The following is an 18,710-nucleotide window of genomic DNA, read 5'->3' as shown; positions in this document are numbered from 1 at the left end:
AGATTTTTTTGTGTGTATGTATGATGGCTTATTTCACTTAACGTGACACCCCGAAAGGTCATTCTGCCTCAAGGGTCCGTCCTGCCGTAATATGTGCAGTTCCCTTCCTTTCAGACAGTCAGATATCCTGTCCTCTGAGTGCCGGCACTTCATTTTGCTCATTGGTGTCTCTGTCACAGGACACATGGGTTGTGAACACTGATGATCTTAGGAGCACAGGCATCCCTGCTACAGTCCTGCTGGCACTTCCTGTGGTTAACTGGCCTCCTGCTGGGGTTGCAGTGGAATAGTAACTCTACTTTGGATTCCTTTTTTTTCACTATATTTTTAATTAAAAAAAAATATATATTTTTTTGTGGATATGGGTCTTCTGCTTGCATGTATGTTTGTGCATCACTTAGGTGCCCAGGGCCACTGAGGCCAAAGAGGGCATCTGAGACCCTGGAACTCAAGTTATAGGTGATTGTGAGCTGCGAGATGAGTGCTGGGAATCAATCCCAGGTCCTCTTATCCTCAGAGACAGCTCTTTATCTCCTATGTCTGATTTCGTGGAGGCCCCACGGAGTGTGCCTCCTGGCAATACATCATTTTACACTTCCATCAGAACTGTACATGGATTCTATTTTCTCCACATCTTTGCCAGCACTTGTTTTTTTCATCTTGTTAATAGCAGACATCCTACTGGTAGGAGTGGTATTTTGCTTTGGTTAAAAAGCTCTTTGTGACATTTTAATTTTTCGTGGATTATGAAAAGAACATAGGTGATTTTCTTGAGAAACTTATTGGAAGTATGATCAATAATAAAATTATCTTCCCAGAATTGCTTTAACCTGGATATGGTAGTACAGGCCTATAATTTCAGATTTTGGAGGGTGAAGGCAAGAGGATTACAGTTCAGTAACAGCCTTAGCTATATATCAAGGTCAAGGCTAGCCTGGGCTCAGAGAGGTGAGGGTGATTGTCACTGGCATTTGAGATCATGTAAACTCTTTTCATCTTTCTTTTCTCTCCTCCTGTTTTTATATAGCCAAAACCAACCCACATGGACAAAATTTTATCTTTATTTTTCACTTGGTTTCATGTCATAAATAGTCTGCCACTTTTACTTAAAAAAAAAATGATGCCACTCAATTGTATTGTGCACACATTTTCTCAGCAAGTTGCTGAAAACTGGGGCCTCTCAGGTCATACTGAAAGAAGCCTGCTGGTCCTTGCTGTGAAGGTCAGGACTTCTTGTGAGTAGGAAGATTTCGGATTTTCCTGCTCCCTTGAGAGAGACCCTCTTCCTGATGGGGACAGCTGTTCCTGTAGGCCAAATGCTATTCTAAGTGTTCACATTTATGAAATCACAAAATATTCCTCACTACTCTGAAAAGGATGCCCTCATTTGACAGAGGATTTCAGAAATGAGGCCTAAGACATTTTAATGTTTACATAAAGTTACACAGACAGTATGGGTGTCTGTCTTAGTTTGCTTCCTATTGCTATGATAAACACATGGCTGGAATCAGCTTGGAGAGGGAAGGGTTTGTTTAGCTCACATTTTTCCCATCACAGACTATCACTGAGGAAAGACAGGACAGGAACCCAAGCAGGTTCCTGGAGAGGAAACCACAGAAGAATGCTGCTTACTGGCTTGCTCCCCAAGGCCCACTCAGCCTGCCTTTTACACCCCAGGAATACCTGCTCAAGGGTGACACCGCCCACAATACACTGGGCCCTCTCACATCAATCATCCTACAGAGTTGATGGGGGTCTGATGGAAGCAGTGTCTCCATCGAGATTCCTCTTCCCAGGGGCTTGAGGTGAGATGTTTATCAGGTGGACTGTTTAGTTGGTCCCTGAGAGGCTGGCCTGGGATAGGAAGTCAGCTTCATCACTCTAACTCTCTGCCAAGACCAAAGTGGCACGCAGGGCCTGGTTGGCAACGTCCTTGCCACATACAAGGAAGGTTGCTGGCATGGTTTCAGCTGCGATTCCGGGCCTTGGCTTCCTGGGAGGCCCAAATCATCTACAGTGGCAGTCCTTTTGCTGCAGTTGATCCATGGTGGGAGTCTAGCTCCTGTGAACATCCCTCCTTTCAGGCAGAGTGGCCTGGGAGCTTCTTTCTCGGGCAGTTGGTGGCTGAAGGTCTCAGACTGGAGCCTTTTCAAAGTTCAGAGGGACTGGTTTCAAACCTCAGAACCGGCTGATCTGCCTCTCTGCCAGTGCTTTCACGGCTCTCTGTAACTGGGAGCCCAGGGCAGGAGCTTTTTCTGCAGCGGCAATCCCTCTGGGAGTTGCCTGTTGAGAATGAACCAAGAGGGCAGCAGTTGACATCAGATGGAGGTGTGGCTGCGTAACAGTCCTTTGCTGGCCTCTGCTTTCAGGATGTGGGGCAATCGGATTGGTGACGAAGGGGCAAAGGCCTTCGCAGAGGCATTGAGGGACCACCCCAGCCTGACCACCCTCAGGTAACATGCCTACTGAGGTGTGGGAGGTGTTGGGAGGAAGTGACTGGGTTTTCTACTGGGGCAATATGGATTGACAGGTGGCCTCTGTTGCTAAAGATTTTCCTCGGTGGGTGTGAAGCAATGCAGTCAAGCACATTATTCTCAAATGCTCAGTGACCTGAGACACCTGCAGCCCCTCAGCTGTCTCCGTGGGTACCCCTGTAGGTGTGTATGGGGGTGTCTGGAAGTGATTTTCAAGCCCATATAAAATTGAAGGGACACTGACCAACAGGTTGCTGACCCTTCCTCTTTCTCAGATGATTAGAGGATAGAGGGAGCCCTTCTTTTCTGTGAACGGCCTTCCATTAGCACCCTGGCCTGATCCCAGCACCTTGGGGTCTTGGAGCCTCCCAGGCTCTACCATGGAAAGGGATTCCAAGGCTAGCCGAAGAGATTTTCCCAAGTCTTTCCATGGATCTCTGAAACTCCTGGACAATTCGAGCTGCCCTGTGAATGCCCTCATACATACAAGCCTGGCACAATCCACTTTCAGAACACCAGGATCACTTGACCTCATATGCAAGCCCCGAGCTCTGCCTTTGTTTCCCAGCTGATCTGAGAAATAACATACTAGTGGGGACCTTTTCTAATACCTGCCCTTGGTCCCAAATAACCAACAGAGAAACCTATAAGATTTACTCAGAAAGCTTTAAGGTCTAAAACTGGGCAGATATTTCTCTGCTAACCCAATTATGCTAGTCTGGCTACCTCCCAGCCATGTTCCTCTTTACTTACCTTCTCAGTCTTGCCTTGAATTTCTGCTGCAACTCTCTGTCCTCATGGTGAACTCCTCCTGGTCCTCCTCATGGTGATTTCTCTCTCTCCTCCACTTCCTTCCTGTCTCCTCTCTGGTTCCCTCCCTGATACTTCCAGACTGGGCACTGAAGTCCTGCCTTCTATCTCTTCTGCCCAGTTATTGGCTAATCAGCTTTGTTATTAACCAATCAGAGAAAACTGGAAAGTAATTTTTATGCAACATCGGTCTAGGAGATTTTTTTAATAATCATTACAATTTCCACTTCTGGACTGCAACCTGGTCTTGGGGCACAGACGTCAGTATCTGAATACACAGTGCAGAAAACCATCATCTGCCAACACTGATCTTTTCAGAAACAGCCATAAGCCTGCCCTCACACTCTCAAGCACCTGATGATGGGCCAAGCACCATGCTTCCTGCCTCGTGCTTCCTCTAGACAGAAACTTTCCAGGTGACTGAATGTTGAAGGCAGGCCAACTGAGGATGTGTTTGTAATAATCCATCCCCCTGTGTTTTTCTCCCTAGTCTTGCATTCAACGGCATCACCCCAGAGGGAGGGAAGAGCCTTGCACAGGCCCTGAAGCAGAATACAACTTTGACAATATTCTGGTAACAATTTGAGCCATTTCCAAGGGTTGAGTCTGGTCATTATTCACAAGGTTGTAGAATCTAAACTGAAAAGTGCTTCTTCATTAAAAAGGTGGATTAGATTTTTCCCAGCTCTTGCCACACACCTGGGACTAACATAAGTACAAAGCAAACTGTCACCCTCAGCTTAGATGAATGTGCCAGAAGTCCCCTTGACACCGTCTCACTCAGGCCCAGCTTTCATGCGCCTGGCCCAAAAGACCCACTTCTTGCACCTGCCATTCACCCCTTCAACTGCCTCTTATCATGTATACACATCAGGATTCAGCTTTCGTGCGCCAGATGGCCTGTCACTAGAAACCTGGAATCCTCATATTTATTAAGTGGCTGTTAATCCCCATGGGGCTTTTTACTTAATCCTTCATTTTTCCTTATTTTCATTGTGAGCAAACTGCATCACCCCGCTGTGTCATCCTCCTGCCGCCCAGCACTCATCAGACCTTGCTGGTGCAGTGCTAGCCTCTTGTTCCATGACGAGCCCGTCAAAAGTAACTTAAGGAGAACAGTATTAGTTTTGGCTCACGGTTTGAAGCTACCGTCCATCCTGATAGGGAAGGCATGGCGACAGCAGCATGAAACAGCAGTTTGAGCTGCTGGGGAGCAGAGAGATGGACGCGGATACTCAGTTCGCTTTCTTGTTTTGTTCGGTATAGTACTCCAGCCCATGGGACAGGGCCATTCACGTTTATGACAGGGCTTCCTCTCCCAGGTAACCCAGTCTAGAAACTCCCCATAACGTTCCCCAAAGTCTGTCTCCCGGCTGATTCTAGATCCTGGCAAGTTGACCATCAGTATAAACCATTACGCAGCTATTGAAAATCTCATAGTATGCCCAGTGGAGTGGAGAACACCTGTAGCTCCAGCACTCAAAAGGCTGAGGTTGGAGGATTGCAAGTTTAACACCTGCCCTTCATGGTGAAAACCTGACTCAAACAATAACATAAAGTGGTGTGGTTGTTTGTTTGTTTGTTGAGAGCTCTGACACCAGATCTGCTGGTCAGTCAATGCATATTTTTTAAAAAGTGCCACACCTCTTTAATCCCAGCACTCAGGAGGCAGAGGCAGGTGAATCTCTGAGTTCAAGGCCAGCCTGAGCTACAGAGTGAGTTCTAGGACAGGCAGGGCTACATAGAGAAACCGTGTCTCAAAAAACCAAAAACCAATATATATATATATTCTTTATTCTTTCCAAAAAGTTAGTAAATAACATATGCTTTGTAGGAAAAAAAATGTGCAGATGAAAGTCTGAAAGGTAGAAATAGAAAGCACTTCTCATGGTTTCCAGAGTGTTTATTGTTCTCTTCCAGTCTTTTTGTGTATTCAAATGTATACAAAATAGTGTAGCACTTGGCTATTGGCTATGTGTTAACATAGCTGTTCACTATGCATTGAATATTGAGCATGTCCATTCCTGTAGTCTCCATACTGCTCATGTTTTGGCTGCTGCTTGGGCCTGGCTAGTACTGAAGGGTGTACAGGAGCATCCCTGGCCTCTACCTGTTAGAGGCTAGGAGCACCTCCAATTATGATGATCAAAAAGGTTTCCCTTCAGACACTGCTAAGCATCTATGGCAAGCAAAACCACGCTGCTCTGTATGAACAGGAATGCAAGTTTCTCAGTGCAGGCCATGGGTCCTTCTGCACCTTTCACACGTGTGGACTCATCCCACAGCCACTCTGTGTCCTCCTCACACTCGCCCATGAGACTGTGGAGACCAGAGACCTCAGTCCACTTGCCTGAGTTCCCTTTGCTAGACAGTGATGTGAAGCCAGCAAGCTGGAGTCCAGAGCATCTAACCGTGCCCTCTTTCTTTTTCTTACTGTCTCAAAGGCACCGTACACCTTTGAATGAATGCTTGCTATTTTATCAGTTCTGTCTGTTGTCAGATACCTAAAATGGCTCACATTTTGCATCATGAGCATAATACCCCACTGTGTATTGCGAGATCTAAATCTTTATTGCACATCTTTTTCCTTTTCAGTGCTGAGGTTCAAGCTTGGGGCTTTAAGCATGCTGGGTAAGAGCTCTGACACTGTGCTGTATTCCCAGCCTCTAATTTTTTTTTTTTTTAAATTTTGAAATAGAACCTCATTAAGTGTAAAGGCTGGCCTCAAACTCACGTTCCTCCTGAGTAGCTGGGGTTCCAGCTGCCACTCCTCTTAGCTGTGATGAAGGTCCTACACATGTCAGGGTGAATTCTATCCTGATTTATCTTAATTTAAGATTTGGAGAGATGTGGCCGAACTGCCCTGCAAAGAATGATCTTTTCAACAGCGCTAGTTCCTACAGATGTCTTGTTCTTTCAACCACTGGAACAAGAGGGTCCTGCCTGCTGCTCGATTTAGAGCAATTGAGAGGCAACCTGAGCTGTGCCACTGAGTTCTTGTCCTTCACAGTAGTCCCGGAACACAACTGAGCATGGTTCATGATGCATGCATGGCTGTCGGGGTGCCACCAGTGGCCTTCAGAGGTCTAGGGGCTGGAAGCCGATCTGGAGGCTGACCCTCAGGCACTGGCCTGCTGTGTTGTGTGGCCTTGGCTTCTATAAAATCCAAGGTGGGGAAGTTTGCTGTAGGCAGGAGGGCAGGAAACAGGATTGGGCAAGGATTGGCTGGAAGCTAGAGCCCTTGCTTGTGTTAACGCGTCATAATGCAGTGTTTCAGTGTAGACTGGGAGTCTGGTCCTCAGCATGTGATGCAGGGCTGGAGGGAGGGCCCTGAATGGCTTCTGTGAACTCACAGCATCTGTCCGTCAGTACTCCTGACTCAACATCTCCTGTCTTTTAGGCTGACCAAAAACGAACTTAATGATGAGGCGGCAGAATGCTTCGCCGAGATGCTGAGGGTCAACCAGACACTGAAGCATTTATGGTAACTCGTGGGGCCTGGGACCCAGACTCTGCTCTCTGTACACAGTCTGTGATAAAATCTACATCCTGCAGCATTTAACCTTTGAAAGTTCAGAGATTTCTAGCACCACCAAGCTCTACGTCTGTGACTGTCTAGTTCTAGACCATGTGTGCTGGCCTTCCCCCAAGCCCTGTCATGCTGGCTCTGCGCTGGTGACACAACTCTGATTTTTGTCTCAGTGGTAGGCATTTAATATAAATGGAGGTTTTAATATAAACCTGACCTTTTATCTGCATTCATTAGCACAGTTCTCAAGGTTAACCCATGTATGGTAGACATGTAGACTTAAGAGCATTTTGCTCATTATGGTTTGATAAATATTGGGTAATTTGTTCTAAGTATTCTCACTAGTGCTTCCATGAGCATTCATGCAACATGTTTTTGCATGAGCACATTTTCCTCTTGTTTGTATATGAACTTAAGCATGGAATTGCTGGTAGCACAGGGAGTGTGTTTAACTTTCTGATGAAACTTCACACAACTTTCCAAAATTGAAGCCAGCATTTTAGGGGAAAATTTCACCCCATCCCCACCAAAAGCTGCTCCTCCCTTTATTGAAATGGATCATTTATTGTTTTTTTTTTTTTGCTTTCTTTTTTAAATGTAATTTATATTTAATTTCATGTACATATAAAATGTTCTTTGAGCAAAGTACCAATTACCCTCTCTTGTTCCTTCTCCCTCCTTCTCCCTTCCAGTGAATCTCTTCTTCCCATCCAAGTCTTCCTACTTTCATGGTGTGTGTGTGTGTGTGTGTGTGTGTGTGTGTGTGTGTGTGTATTTAATTATGGTTGCTGGCAAGAGTATGACTGCAGGGTTTCTTACTTGAGTTGAGTGCCAGTGGCTGCATCACTGAGGAATATAACTCCCCATTCCCCTGCAACCCCTGGCCGCCTATAAACCGTCCTGGGAGAGGGGGGATCTTGTCAGCCCCTTCCCTACCATGGTGAATGTTGATGGCTTAGTCTTGTGCAGATTGCCACTGCCCCTGTGGGTTAATGGGCGCAAGAGCCACTTCCTGTCCAGAAGACAACACTCCTCTCTGTGTTCCAGCTCTTTTGTTCTCTCTGATTACAGTGTTGCCCAAGGGAACACAGAGAACATGATCAGGGAGTGAAAAGTCCAGAGGAAGGAGGAGATGCCTGCGAACCTCTGTACAAAAATACGTCCTCAAAATACGGAGTCCTCTACAACAAGCAGACGAATGATCCAGTCGTTAAGTGAGCTAAGGGTGTGGAGATATTTCTTTAAAGATAGGTGGCCAGGAAGAGAGGGATGTGAAAGGCGTGCCTGGGAGGGACGCTATGTCTGTCGCATTTAGGGCAGAGCACTCCACAGTCACTTGCTCTCAGCATGCTGACCAATCGTGAGACTCTGCGCCTGCGCCGAGGGTCACTCACTGCAAACAGCACTGAGTCAGCACTGTTCTATGGGTAGAAACATACATATTTAGAGGCAGTTTGACAGCACGTCCATTTAGTAAGACATCAGTAGGTTTCTCGGAGGCTCTACTGTCCCTCTCTTGGAAGAGAGCCACACAGTGGTTATGGAAGCACACTGTGCTTTTTATTTTCCTCATTGGCAGCATTTTTTTTCACACAGCTCTATTCCTGGCCACCTATCTTTGAAGAATTCTCTCCATACCCTTAGCCCATTTTAAAACTGGGCCATTTGTCTACTTAGTGTTGAACTTGTCAAAGTACCTTATTCTGAAGACTTGACCTTTTTGTACATAGGTGTTAAAAGCATTTTCTTTTTCCTCTGGGCTTTTTGCTTCCTGATAGTGATCTCTGAGGTAGAGACAGTTTTGGTTTGGATGAAGTCCAACTTGTGTACTTTTTCTGAAGCTGTTTGTATCTGAGGAATTTTACTTGATGGAATATTGCCTAATCTAAGGTCACAAAGATTTATGTGTAAGTTTTTGTTATTTCCTTTAGGTTTTTTCCCCCAAATTAAGTGGACAGACCATTTTGACTTGTGTATATGTGTGCTTGTGCACGTCATGTGTGCGTGTGTGTGTGTGTGTGTGTGTGTGTGTGTGTAGGTCAGAGATCAAAGTCAAGTGTCTTTCTCAATTACTCTTCACCTTATTTTTAAGACAAAATATCCCATCTAACCTAGAGCCCATTGATTCAGCTAGACAGGAGCTTTTTTATATACATGCGGGGGATCTAAATAAACTCGTGTCCTCACACTTGAGCATCAAGCACCTTGCCCACTGAGCAATCTTGCTAGGCCCCCATTTTGAGTTAATTTTAGAATATGGCATAAGGTGGGCATCCGATTTCCTCCTTCCCGTGTGGCTATCTCGGTGTGTGGGAGCATTTGCTGAGCAGACTATCCAGTGGCCATGACATGCTTGTCAAACAGTTGGTTTTATGTCCAGATATGATCCTCGCCTGTCATTCTACATGTCTATTCTATCAGAATTTTCTTATGTAGACCAGTCTGCTCTCAAACCCAGGATCCTCTTGTATCAACTTCCCAAGTGTTGAAATTACAGGCATGTACCACCATGTCAGCTGCACTGTCCTTTTGTGATCAGTTTTGTTCTTTCTCAAGGCAATTGTGGCTCTTCCGAGTCCCTTGCGTTTGAATTTGGAACTACTTCATCAATTTCTGGGAAAAAGCCAGGTTCTGCTTCTTTCTTTCTTTTCTCTTTAGTTTTCAGATTTCTTCTGTTCCCACCTTTGGGTGCAAGGTCCTCAGGTCACAGAACCCAGGAGGCCTAGAGAGGGCATGCACAGCTGTGCTGCTCTCACTGAAGGTGGGGCTGTGGCAGCCAGATGTGCCCAGCTCTGGTACAGTCAGTGAACACCCTTATTCTTGTTCTGCCTCTTCTTCCTGTTCTCTTGTCACCTGTCTCCTGTCTTTTGTTATTTTATTTGTTTTTTCCATTTTTGTTTGCTTGTTTGTTGTTGTTGTTGACAGGATCTTATTCCATAGCTCAGTCTGACCTAGAGCTTTCTATGTATCTCAAGGTACCATGATAAGGAGAGCTTTGTCCCTTTGGTCACCATGTTCATTCTTCTCCTGTTACACATCAGCTCACAGGACAATGTTGTATAAGTTATCCCCTCTTACAGGCGAGACAGGAGCTGCATCAGAGCTCTGCAGCTGAAAAGTAGTGTGGTAAGAAAAGCTCCCAACTAGCTTGCTATACTGCCTTTTAAGGCCGAGGCCTGCTTATGCGGACTCTATGCCCTCATCCATCCTGCTAGCAGAGCCCTTGTCTTCCTGGAAGGGCTCCTTCACAGATCAGTATCCAGGATTTCTAAGACTTGGGATTAGCAGTTGCCTTGTGTACCCACAGCCTGGTGAAGAAGAAAGTCTATGATAAAATGCAGACACATCCTAGCCTCCTTCTGAATTTACGTTCTGGTTGGGCAAAAGCATTGCTACAGACAGGTTCTAGGCCGGAGGACAGAGTCCAGGCTGCAGGCCAGGGTTCCAGGCTGCAGGTCAAGGTTCCCAGCTGTAGGCCAGTGCTCCAGCCTGAGCCAGGGTTTCAGGTTCCAGTCCAGCCTGAAGGCCAGGCTTGTTCTAGCCTGAAGGCTAGGGCTCCAGGCTGCAGGCCAGGGCCCCCAGCTACATGCTAGGGCCCCAGGTACTACCTGCTTTCCCACCGTTGCTATACTTTGCTTGACTTGGTTCATGCAGTACACATCTTCTATGAAGCCCTTTTGATCAATGCTGGTACCAAGAGTGAGGGCAGCAGAATCCTTTCCCTGCCCTCTCTTAGGTTGGGAGGACCCAGCACCATCTTACAAGCCTTTGGTTCCCAAAGAAGACTAGTTGGTAGCTCTTTACATTCTGAATTCAAATACCCAGAACCTTAAATTCTGCCCCGCCTTTGCCTAAACTACCTGGGAGGAGATGGCAGACAAACTGATGTTGTTCTTGTTTAGATTGATGGCCTCCAATTCTTTGGGGCTGGGGATCCCTGTAATGAAGAACACACACACACTCAAGTTGGGAAGGGGGAAGATCTCTTTACAATTATGCTATATACAAGTCTGGATATATCACATTGTGTAAAAAAAAAAACAAAAAACTGAAGGTTTTCTGGGCTGTCCATTGTTCTCATGTGTCTGAGCCACTGTCAGTCCAGCGATGAATTAGGGGGTTTCCTGTCACCTCCTAGCCCTGACACCACAGATGCCAGATTGGACCCAGCCTTGTCTGTTGACACACTTCTTGTGTACCCTTCTTTCAGGCTTATCCAGAATCATATCACAGCCAAGGGGACAGCCCAGCTGGCCAGGGCACTGCAGAAGAATACCACCATCACAGAGATTTGGTAAGGGCCTCCCTGGTTTCTCACTGGGTGCCACTGACCACTTTAGATGTCATGGAATCCCATCCCACTTCATTCTTGCCTGGGAAGACAATGTGGGAAAGGACTGGTAGTTATAGGGCAGGAGGGACCTCAGCTCTTTAAAACTCTTGTCTGGTCTGAGAGCAGTGGCCCCGAGTACTCACGACTGCTCTGGAAATGTGTCCTGGAACCCGGGCCTGGGGTGTTTCCTCCCAGTGTCAATGCATAGAAATTGGCAGGGGTCAGAGCCAATTACTGTTGAGGACACAGAGTCAACTATGGGTTCTCTAAGCCTTATGGAGGAGCCTCACCAGGAACCCAAGTCCCAGGTTCAGAGAGTGGATACTGTTAGCACTTTCTCCTGTGTGAGTGGGGAGAGGAATTACAAGACCGGGCCTACTGAGACAGACCCAGTCCTGGTTCCCACAAGGTGTCACTGGCTTTGCCTTGGAAATGTCACTAGCCACACAGTAGGCCAAGGGCTGCATCCAGCATTATTTTGAAGTGAAGCCAAGTAGGATAGGGCACCAGCAGAGTAAGGACTGTCACACCTACCTTGCCTGAGGTGTGCATACTGATGAGCATGTTTAGATGCTGATTCTAAAACATAATTCTAGATCCTTTCAGGTTGACGACTAACTGACCCTCATGTAGAATCTGGGGTTCTTGCCATCACAGCAAAGACATTTGTGAAAAAGGCTGTCACAGAGACTAGAGTCCAAGTCCAGCTTCAATAAGAGGATACCGTGGCACTTGTGCTCAGGGCATGCCTTCTGTGGGGAGGACCTGACTGTGAGTCAGTTAGGCCTGCCTCCTGCCAGACACAGGTGCTATGTTGCCATCTGTCATGGAGTAACATGGGCTTGAATGCCAGGCTTGGGCTGGTGCTAAGAATCCAGCAGTGAACACGTGTGAACTGCCCTCAAGGGCTCTCCCTGGGGCGAGGGAGGAGCACAGTGGAGGAAATAGTCAAGTCTGACCACAGGGCAGGCCTCCTAAGGAAGACACTTTAGACTAAGCCACCAAGGATGAAGGGAGTTAGAAGGCTGGAGGAGTTCTGCAAGTGCTACGTGTTGGAGAAGGACACAGATGAGGCTCAGAGTTTGAGATAGCATGTCCAACAAGAACTGCAAGCAGCCAGGAATGGTGGCATGCACATTTAATTCTAGCACTCTTTTGGAGTTTGAGGTGAGCCTGATCTACAGGGAGCCCTGAGGCAGAAGCATCATGGCCAGCCTGGGCTACATAATGGGGTCCAGTGTGATGGTTAATGTTGACTGTCAATTTGCAAGGATCTAGAATCACTTATGAGTGAAATCACCGGGCATGTCTATGAGGAAGTTTCAGTTGAATGAACTTATCTGTAAAGATCAACCCTAAATGTGGGTGCTCCCATCCCACATGCTGGGGCCTCAGACTGAAAAAAAAAAAAAAGAAGAGAGAGAACACAAACATCAGTATTCATCTCTCACTGCTCCTTGACTGTGGGCACAATGTGACAAGTTGCCTCATGGTCCTGTCACCACGCCTGTCCTGTCACTCTACTCTCAAACTGCACATTAAAATAAACACTTCCTTCATAAGTTGCCTTTGTCACAGCAACAAGAGAAGTAACTAATATACCTTGTCTCAAAGATCCACAGAAGGTCGTTGTCCATAGACTCAGGTGGTGTGGAAGAGGGAGCGGAGGAGACAGGCATGAAAGGTCTCGCAGTCAGGCCGTTTTGACCTTATACTAAAAGCAGGGAGAGGTAATGCAGAGTGTGAAGCTGAAAGGGGATGTGGTCAGGCCAGAGCACATCTAATGGAACAGCCAGAAACGCCCTGCTGTGTCCAAAAAGGGCCCTGGGGCTCTTGGAGTTGTATGGTGGGACTGGGGCTACACAGGGTCAGAGTATCAGGCTAGGACTGCTTAGGAAAGAATACAAAACTCCAAGATAGAAGAACTAGCAGGATGGAAGCAGGCCTCGGGGACTCCAGCTGACATGGCTGGATGAAGGGAGGGACTGTTCCCTGAGCTGGGGACTCCAGGCTGCTTGTGGCAACCTTAAAGTGTATGGAAACACCTGGAGGAAGATGGCAACAGGAAGCTTGCCTAACTGACATGGCTGTGGCAAGACAAGAGGCCAAGAGCAAAGAGCCCAGTCAGACTCCAGCCTCAGAAGAAGCCAGTACTGAGGATGAGGGCATGAAAAGGCAGGCCAAGAACACATGCCCAGAGACAGGAGAAAACCTAGAGCCAAGATGTCCTCCTGAGAGACGACATAGTGCTTCAGAGATGATATATAGCCTAATGCCTATGAACACTTGAAAGAAAGATAAGACCTGAAAATGTCATTAAACTTGGCTTATAGAGGTGGCTAGTGAACACAGTGAGACCCAGAAAACAGAGCAAGGGCAACTGGAAAATACTGGTTTTAACATCAAAGCATAATTTGGATAGGGTGTGCTCCTTGACTTCAGGGTTGTATCGTACTCAGTGTGTGTGGGGTCACTTATTCAGAAAAGATGGATAACATTCCATGACATTTTGTGTAAAATTTTCTTTCTTTTCTTTTTCAATAGTCTCAACGGAAACCTAATTAAGCCTGAGGAGGCCAAAGCCTTTGAAAACGAGAAGCGGATCATCTGTTTCTGATGGACATTCCTGTGCGGGATCGTTGTCCCAGGTTGCTCCTCAGCCACAGAAAGCACTGTGCAGTCAGCAGGGACACAGTGTGCTGTGAAGGGCCTGCCGCAAGGGGCCTGTCCGGAACCCACACCTCCACGGAGCAAACCGACCTCCCCTGCAGATGCTGGGACCGGCGGCACCCGAGTCGTGGCCGGGATTCCACAGAAGCAGAGTGTCGTCCGAGTCATTATCATCACTCAAAGCCAGCAAGGTATTTCCTATATAAGATTGTCCTGCCTATCCACGAGTCTGAAGTTGAAGGAATGAACCAGCAGAAGAGGCCAACCCCAGCTCCCACGGATGCCTGCCTGAAGGATCCATGGGACTGATGTCACCTACAGGAAGGAATTTAGGCAGAGCCAATGGCAACTTCTCAGAAAGGAGGCACACCGAGGCCACGTGATTATCCTGCAACCTCCTTTCTCTGCTCAGCACCTCCCACCGTACAGACCTGTTTCTTCCTCACAGCCGTGGCTGCTGAAGTAGGCCACTGTGGAGAGGGCTTGTCTAAAAGCCCACAGCGAGCTGGTTGTCAAGGGCTCATCATAGACTTTGGTTTCAGTTCTGGCTTCTCCCAGGCTGCAAGCACAAGTCAGAGGAAGGCCTCTAGGTCGGTCTTAGAGGAACTCTATGCCTTAAGAGTGCCAAGGTCCCACACAAAATTTTGGATGGATATTTCTACTATGCCTGCCCCCGGGAGGGAAAATCTGTTCCCATCCCCCACAGCAGCAAGCATGGCTCGCCTCAGTGTCCTGAGCAAAATGCTGTCCCTTGCCTGTGAGCAGGAAGTGCCTTCGTGTCCTCAGCAGTGGGAGTGCGACCGAACACAGCTATGATTCGGGAGCCCGTTGGTAGCTCAGCCAGCAAGGCGTGGCAGACACCCGCCACCAGGGTGGGCATACGGGAATGCCCAGCAGTGTGGGATGTTTGGGGACGTTGTCAGATAACATGTTCCTTTGCCACCTCATTTGTTAATAAAATATTGAAAAAGCTTACTGTTTCTAATGGCTAGGTCTGGGGCTTTCAGAAGGGACTCTGCCTGGAAAGCATACTTTGAGCCTCAGCCTGCCTCACTGCTACAGGGCATCTGGGGTGCCACGCTCTACGGAAGCTAGATAAACAGAAGCCAGGGGCGTCCCCAAGGGACAAGGAAGGGAGGAGTGGCATCCAAGGCCAGCCCGCCAGGCCTGTGAATCCAAACGGGCTGCTCCTGAGTCAGGACACATGGGCACATCGGGCTGGAGCAGGCCCCATTTGCTCCATCACTGATGCCCAGTGCTCCTGTCCTCAGCTGTTCACTGCCGGCTGGAAGACCAGGTGAGCCTGTGACAAGAGGCACTGAGACAACACGGGGAGCAAGAGGCAGTTCAGGGGACCCTCCAACTGCATCTTTTTGGTCCCAGAGTTCACATATGGTTTTGTGTGGCAGCTTGAAAGGGTGCGGGTGAGGAAGTGTACGGGCTGACAACCCCACCAGGGCAGTTCCCTTAAAATCACTACTGTGGGAATCCCCACTCTCCCCCCTGTAGACCCCAAGATTCACCTAATAATCACCCTCAGGGCAATCTACCAGAAGTGAAACAGCTGCATGCTGAAGGCCAGTGACGCTTGCAGCAGGCCTCAGACTCACCACGTCTTGCACGGAGTTCCCTGGGACAAAGCACAGATTTGTTAACAGCCCAAGTGGAACCCACGAGAGGTTAAAGTCTGCTCATCATTGCCCTTGCAGCTACCAGAACTGTGACCTCAAGGGGCTGGGAATCAGGACGGGTTTGGGTTTTAAATCTGTCGAAGTTCAGTGCTCCTGGTGATGAAAGGTAGACTTCCTGCTTTACAGCACGGGCTCTGGGCAGACAGAGTAGAAGCTCCACATACCCAAGGGAAAGAAAATGGGTCTTCTGGTGGCCCACACCTGTCATGCTATCACTGAAGAGGCTAAAGCAGGAAGGACCACAAGTTCAAGGCCAACCTGGGCTACATGCCTAAGAAGTGCAAAGCTCTGGGTTCTACCCCCAGCATTTCTCTCCCAAACCTAAATGACAATGGAAAATTTCTATATGAACTTTAAATATAATTTATTTTCATAGGAGGTTCTGGCTGATTTAGGAGAAAAAAAAAAAAACCTGACATAACCAAGCTGAAGCGTTCTCTTTTTAAAAGTATTTTCTTACCTACTGTATGTATGTGCACGTCCATGTGTGCCATATCTCACTCACTGAATAGACTAGGAGGTTAGCCAAGGAGCTCTAGGGCTCCTCATCGCCGATATTACAACTGTCTGCCACCATGCCTGGCCTTTTCTTTTTTTTTAAATGTAAGTTCAGGGATCAAACTCAGGTCCTTAAGCTTAAACGTAAGTTTTTCACTGATGGAGCTGTCTCCCTGCCTTACTTTCAAAAGCCACATAAAGTCACTATGTACCTGAGTAGACTTAGCTCCCCCCCACCCCGGCTCTCCCACAGCCTACCCGGTGGTTACGGGCCAGGTGTGTGAGACTGTTGGAATCTTACTTCCTCCTTGAAAAGTGAGACTTTGGAAGAGTTCTAACTCAGAAGGCCATTGAGAGAAAGAAGTGAGGTGTCACGGAGGGCACTGAGCCGTGCTGTAGCCCACTCTACAGGTGCCAATGACCTCAAACCTGACTTCCTCATTCCCAGCCCAGTGGATTCTCCCCTTGTCTCTTCGCCCTCAGGCTGAGAGGGCCCAGCAACATCAAACAGGATTGTGGATGTTCTCATCCCCTCCCCCAGAATACCAGGCATCACACTTCCTAGCTCCGTTGATGAAAAGCAGTGCTTAGTTCTCGATGGTGTTACTGAAGGGCACTTCCACTCCAGTGGAAGTGTGGACTTGCTGAGCAAGCTGTGGGACCACATCTCCACTGCATGAGAAAGAGCGGGGCAGGGGCTAGCACTCTGGTGCAGACCCACTTCCATTCTGGTTCTGCTGTGGCCTCATCTTGAAACAGTCCCCTCGTTGTTCATGTGGTGAAGATTTGTTCCTCAATATAGCAAAGTCCCGAACTGGTGCTTTGGGAAAGTGATTGTATATTGGATATTCTGGCCTCCTCAAAGAGTTAATCTATTGATGAGTTATTGGAAGAGGGTGTAAAGCTTAGTTGGGGTCAACAAATTAGGTCAGTGGAGACACATGTTTGAGAGAGTTGTTTTCTAGCCTCAACTGGTCCCTTGCTTGCTTCCTTGTTCTCACTGCTTCCTGGCCGCCAGAAGAAAGCAACCTTCCTCCACCCCACCCTTCTGCCATGATGTCCTGCTTCACCCAGGACCACAGACTGAGCCAAGGGACCATGAACTGAAACAGTGAAGCAAGTTAAACTTTTCTTCTTTACGTTACTTGCTCTCTAGTATTTTGTCACAGTGATGGGAAGCTGACACTACTGAACGGGGAAGGAGCAGTGGGCTCACCAACACTTTTAGTTCATTCCCAGATATGGCACATACCTGTTTCTGGTAACTAATTACCTAGTTCACAGAAGCAAACAAGAAGTTGCTGTGGTGCTGAGAGGTAAAGCCTCGCCAATCATTCATCTCCACAGAGAATTCCAGTTGCACGTGATTGGCTCTAGAGGCCAGGACACGTTCACACAGATGGGTGAAAACATGTCCTGTAACAAAGCTGTGTTGGGGGCATCCCAACACTGAGCTCATCAACTGAGATGGAAGAAACCTCATCCTTAACCAGTGTAACGTTTCCAGAGGCACAGAGCACTCAAACGGCTTCCTATGGTAATTTAGACAGCACAGAAGGAGGCTGTAACTGAGGAAATGGGGATGCTAAATAAGCTTGTGGTTTGGTTTTTGGTCTTTTGGAGGTTTCAGACCAAGGTAGACTAGATCAGTGCCTTATAGGGTCCTGGTGGCAGGCATATTGGGAAGGAAGGTTGTTTACCTCATAGCCATGGAGCAGAAAGAGCCGGAAGGTAGGAAATGAGGCATCAACATACCTTTTGAAGGCATGTTTCAGTGATCTTCTTCCCCTAATAGGCCCATGTCCCACAGTTTTCACCATTCCAACAGTCCATTGAGCCCCAAGTCCTCTACAACCCTCATCACCCTAATCACCTCTCAGGGAATGGATCTACCAGCTGGGAACTAAATCTTCAACACATAAACCTTCGGGACTATACTTCATACCCAAACCAAGGCAATAATAGCACAGCTATTTTAACTTTTGCAATGATCTTCTATACTTTGCATAACAGTTTTAAACTTTAAAATTTCATCTATCTGAGGGGGGCAGAAAGTGGGCTACACGAACGTCACAGCCTGTATCTGGAGGTCAGAAAACAGCTTCAGAAGTTAGTTCTCCCCTTCCACCACGTGTGCCCCAAGAGCTGAACTCAGGTCACCAGGTTTGTCGGCAGGTGTCTTTACCACTGAACCGTCTCACTGACCCCCAAACACCCTTTTTACTATTGTAACCATGATGCATGTCTACAGATACTTTTATGGAACTCTGGCTGGCCTGATTATGTAGAATAGGCTGGCCTTGACCGCACCGAAATCTGCCTGCCTCTGCCTTCCCGGTACTGGTATTAAAGGCCTGTATAATCACATCCTATGTCTGAAGTCCTCTTAATAAAACATTTCTCACCAGTTTTTATGCTCTTAACCACTACTATTTGTGTTCCACAAATTGGAGAATTTACTTCATTACATTCTAGTAATTAGATTGCTCATGATTCCAGGCTGACTGTAGTGCTGGTGATTATGGCAATGTTTTGGTAGAATTGAAATTTCTTGACAGATGTTTCTTTGGAGCAGGATGGTCAAGGCAGACCTCTTGCTCTGAGATTTTCATTTCTTTGTCAGCCATATTAGGGGTGTGAAAGTGGTTTGGAAGGACAGGATGCCAGAGAGCAATATAATGTAGTGCCAGTGGTGTTTTCATGAA

The 18,710-nt window shown here is 47.4% G+C and overlaps 1 protein-coding gene across 2 annotated transcripts in view; it reads left to right on the top strand.

Annotated features, from left to right (window-relative positions):
- The window catches only part of Nod1 (nucleotide binding oligomerization domain containing 1), a 50,853-nt gene extending 36,062 nt beyond the window's left edge, over window positions 1-14,791 (top strand). For both annotated transcript variants that reach the window (XM_055611872.1, XM_055611871.1), the window contains 5 exons: window positions 2,370-2,453; window positions 3,775-3,858; window positions 6,685-6,768; window positions 11,024-11,107; window positions 13,691-14,791. In XM_055611872.1, the coding sequence (XP_055467847.1) occupies window positions 2,370-2,453; window positions 3,775-3,858; window positions 6,685-6,768; window positions 11,024-11,107; window positions 13,691-13,763 (409 nt within the window). In that variant the 3' untranslated portion in view covers window positions 13,764-14,791. The remainder of the gene's footprint in view (window positions 1-2,369; window positions 2,454-3,774; window positions 3,859-6,684; window positions 6,769-11,023; window positions 11,108-13,690) is intronic.
- Window positions 14,792-18,710: the final 3,919 nt, after the last annotated feature.

This window comes from Psammomys obesus, unplaced genomic scaffold, assembly GCF_907164565.1.
Source record: "Psammomys obesus unplaced genomic scaffold, mPsaObe1.curated_primary_1811, whole genome shotgun sequence".
NCBI classification, from domain to species: domain Eukaryota; kingdom Metazoa; phylum Chordata; class Mammalia; order Rodentia; family Muridae; genus Psammomys; species Psammomys obesus.
The sequence above is the reverse complement of the archived record's forward strand: the minus strand, read 5'-3'. Positions and strand labels throughout refer to the sequence as shown.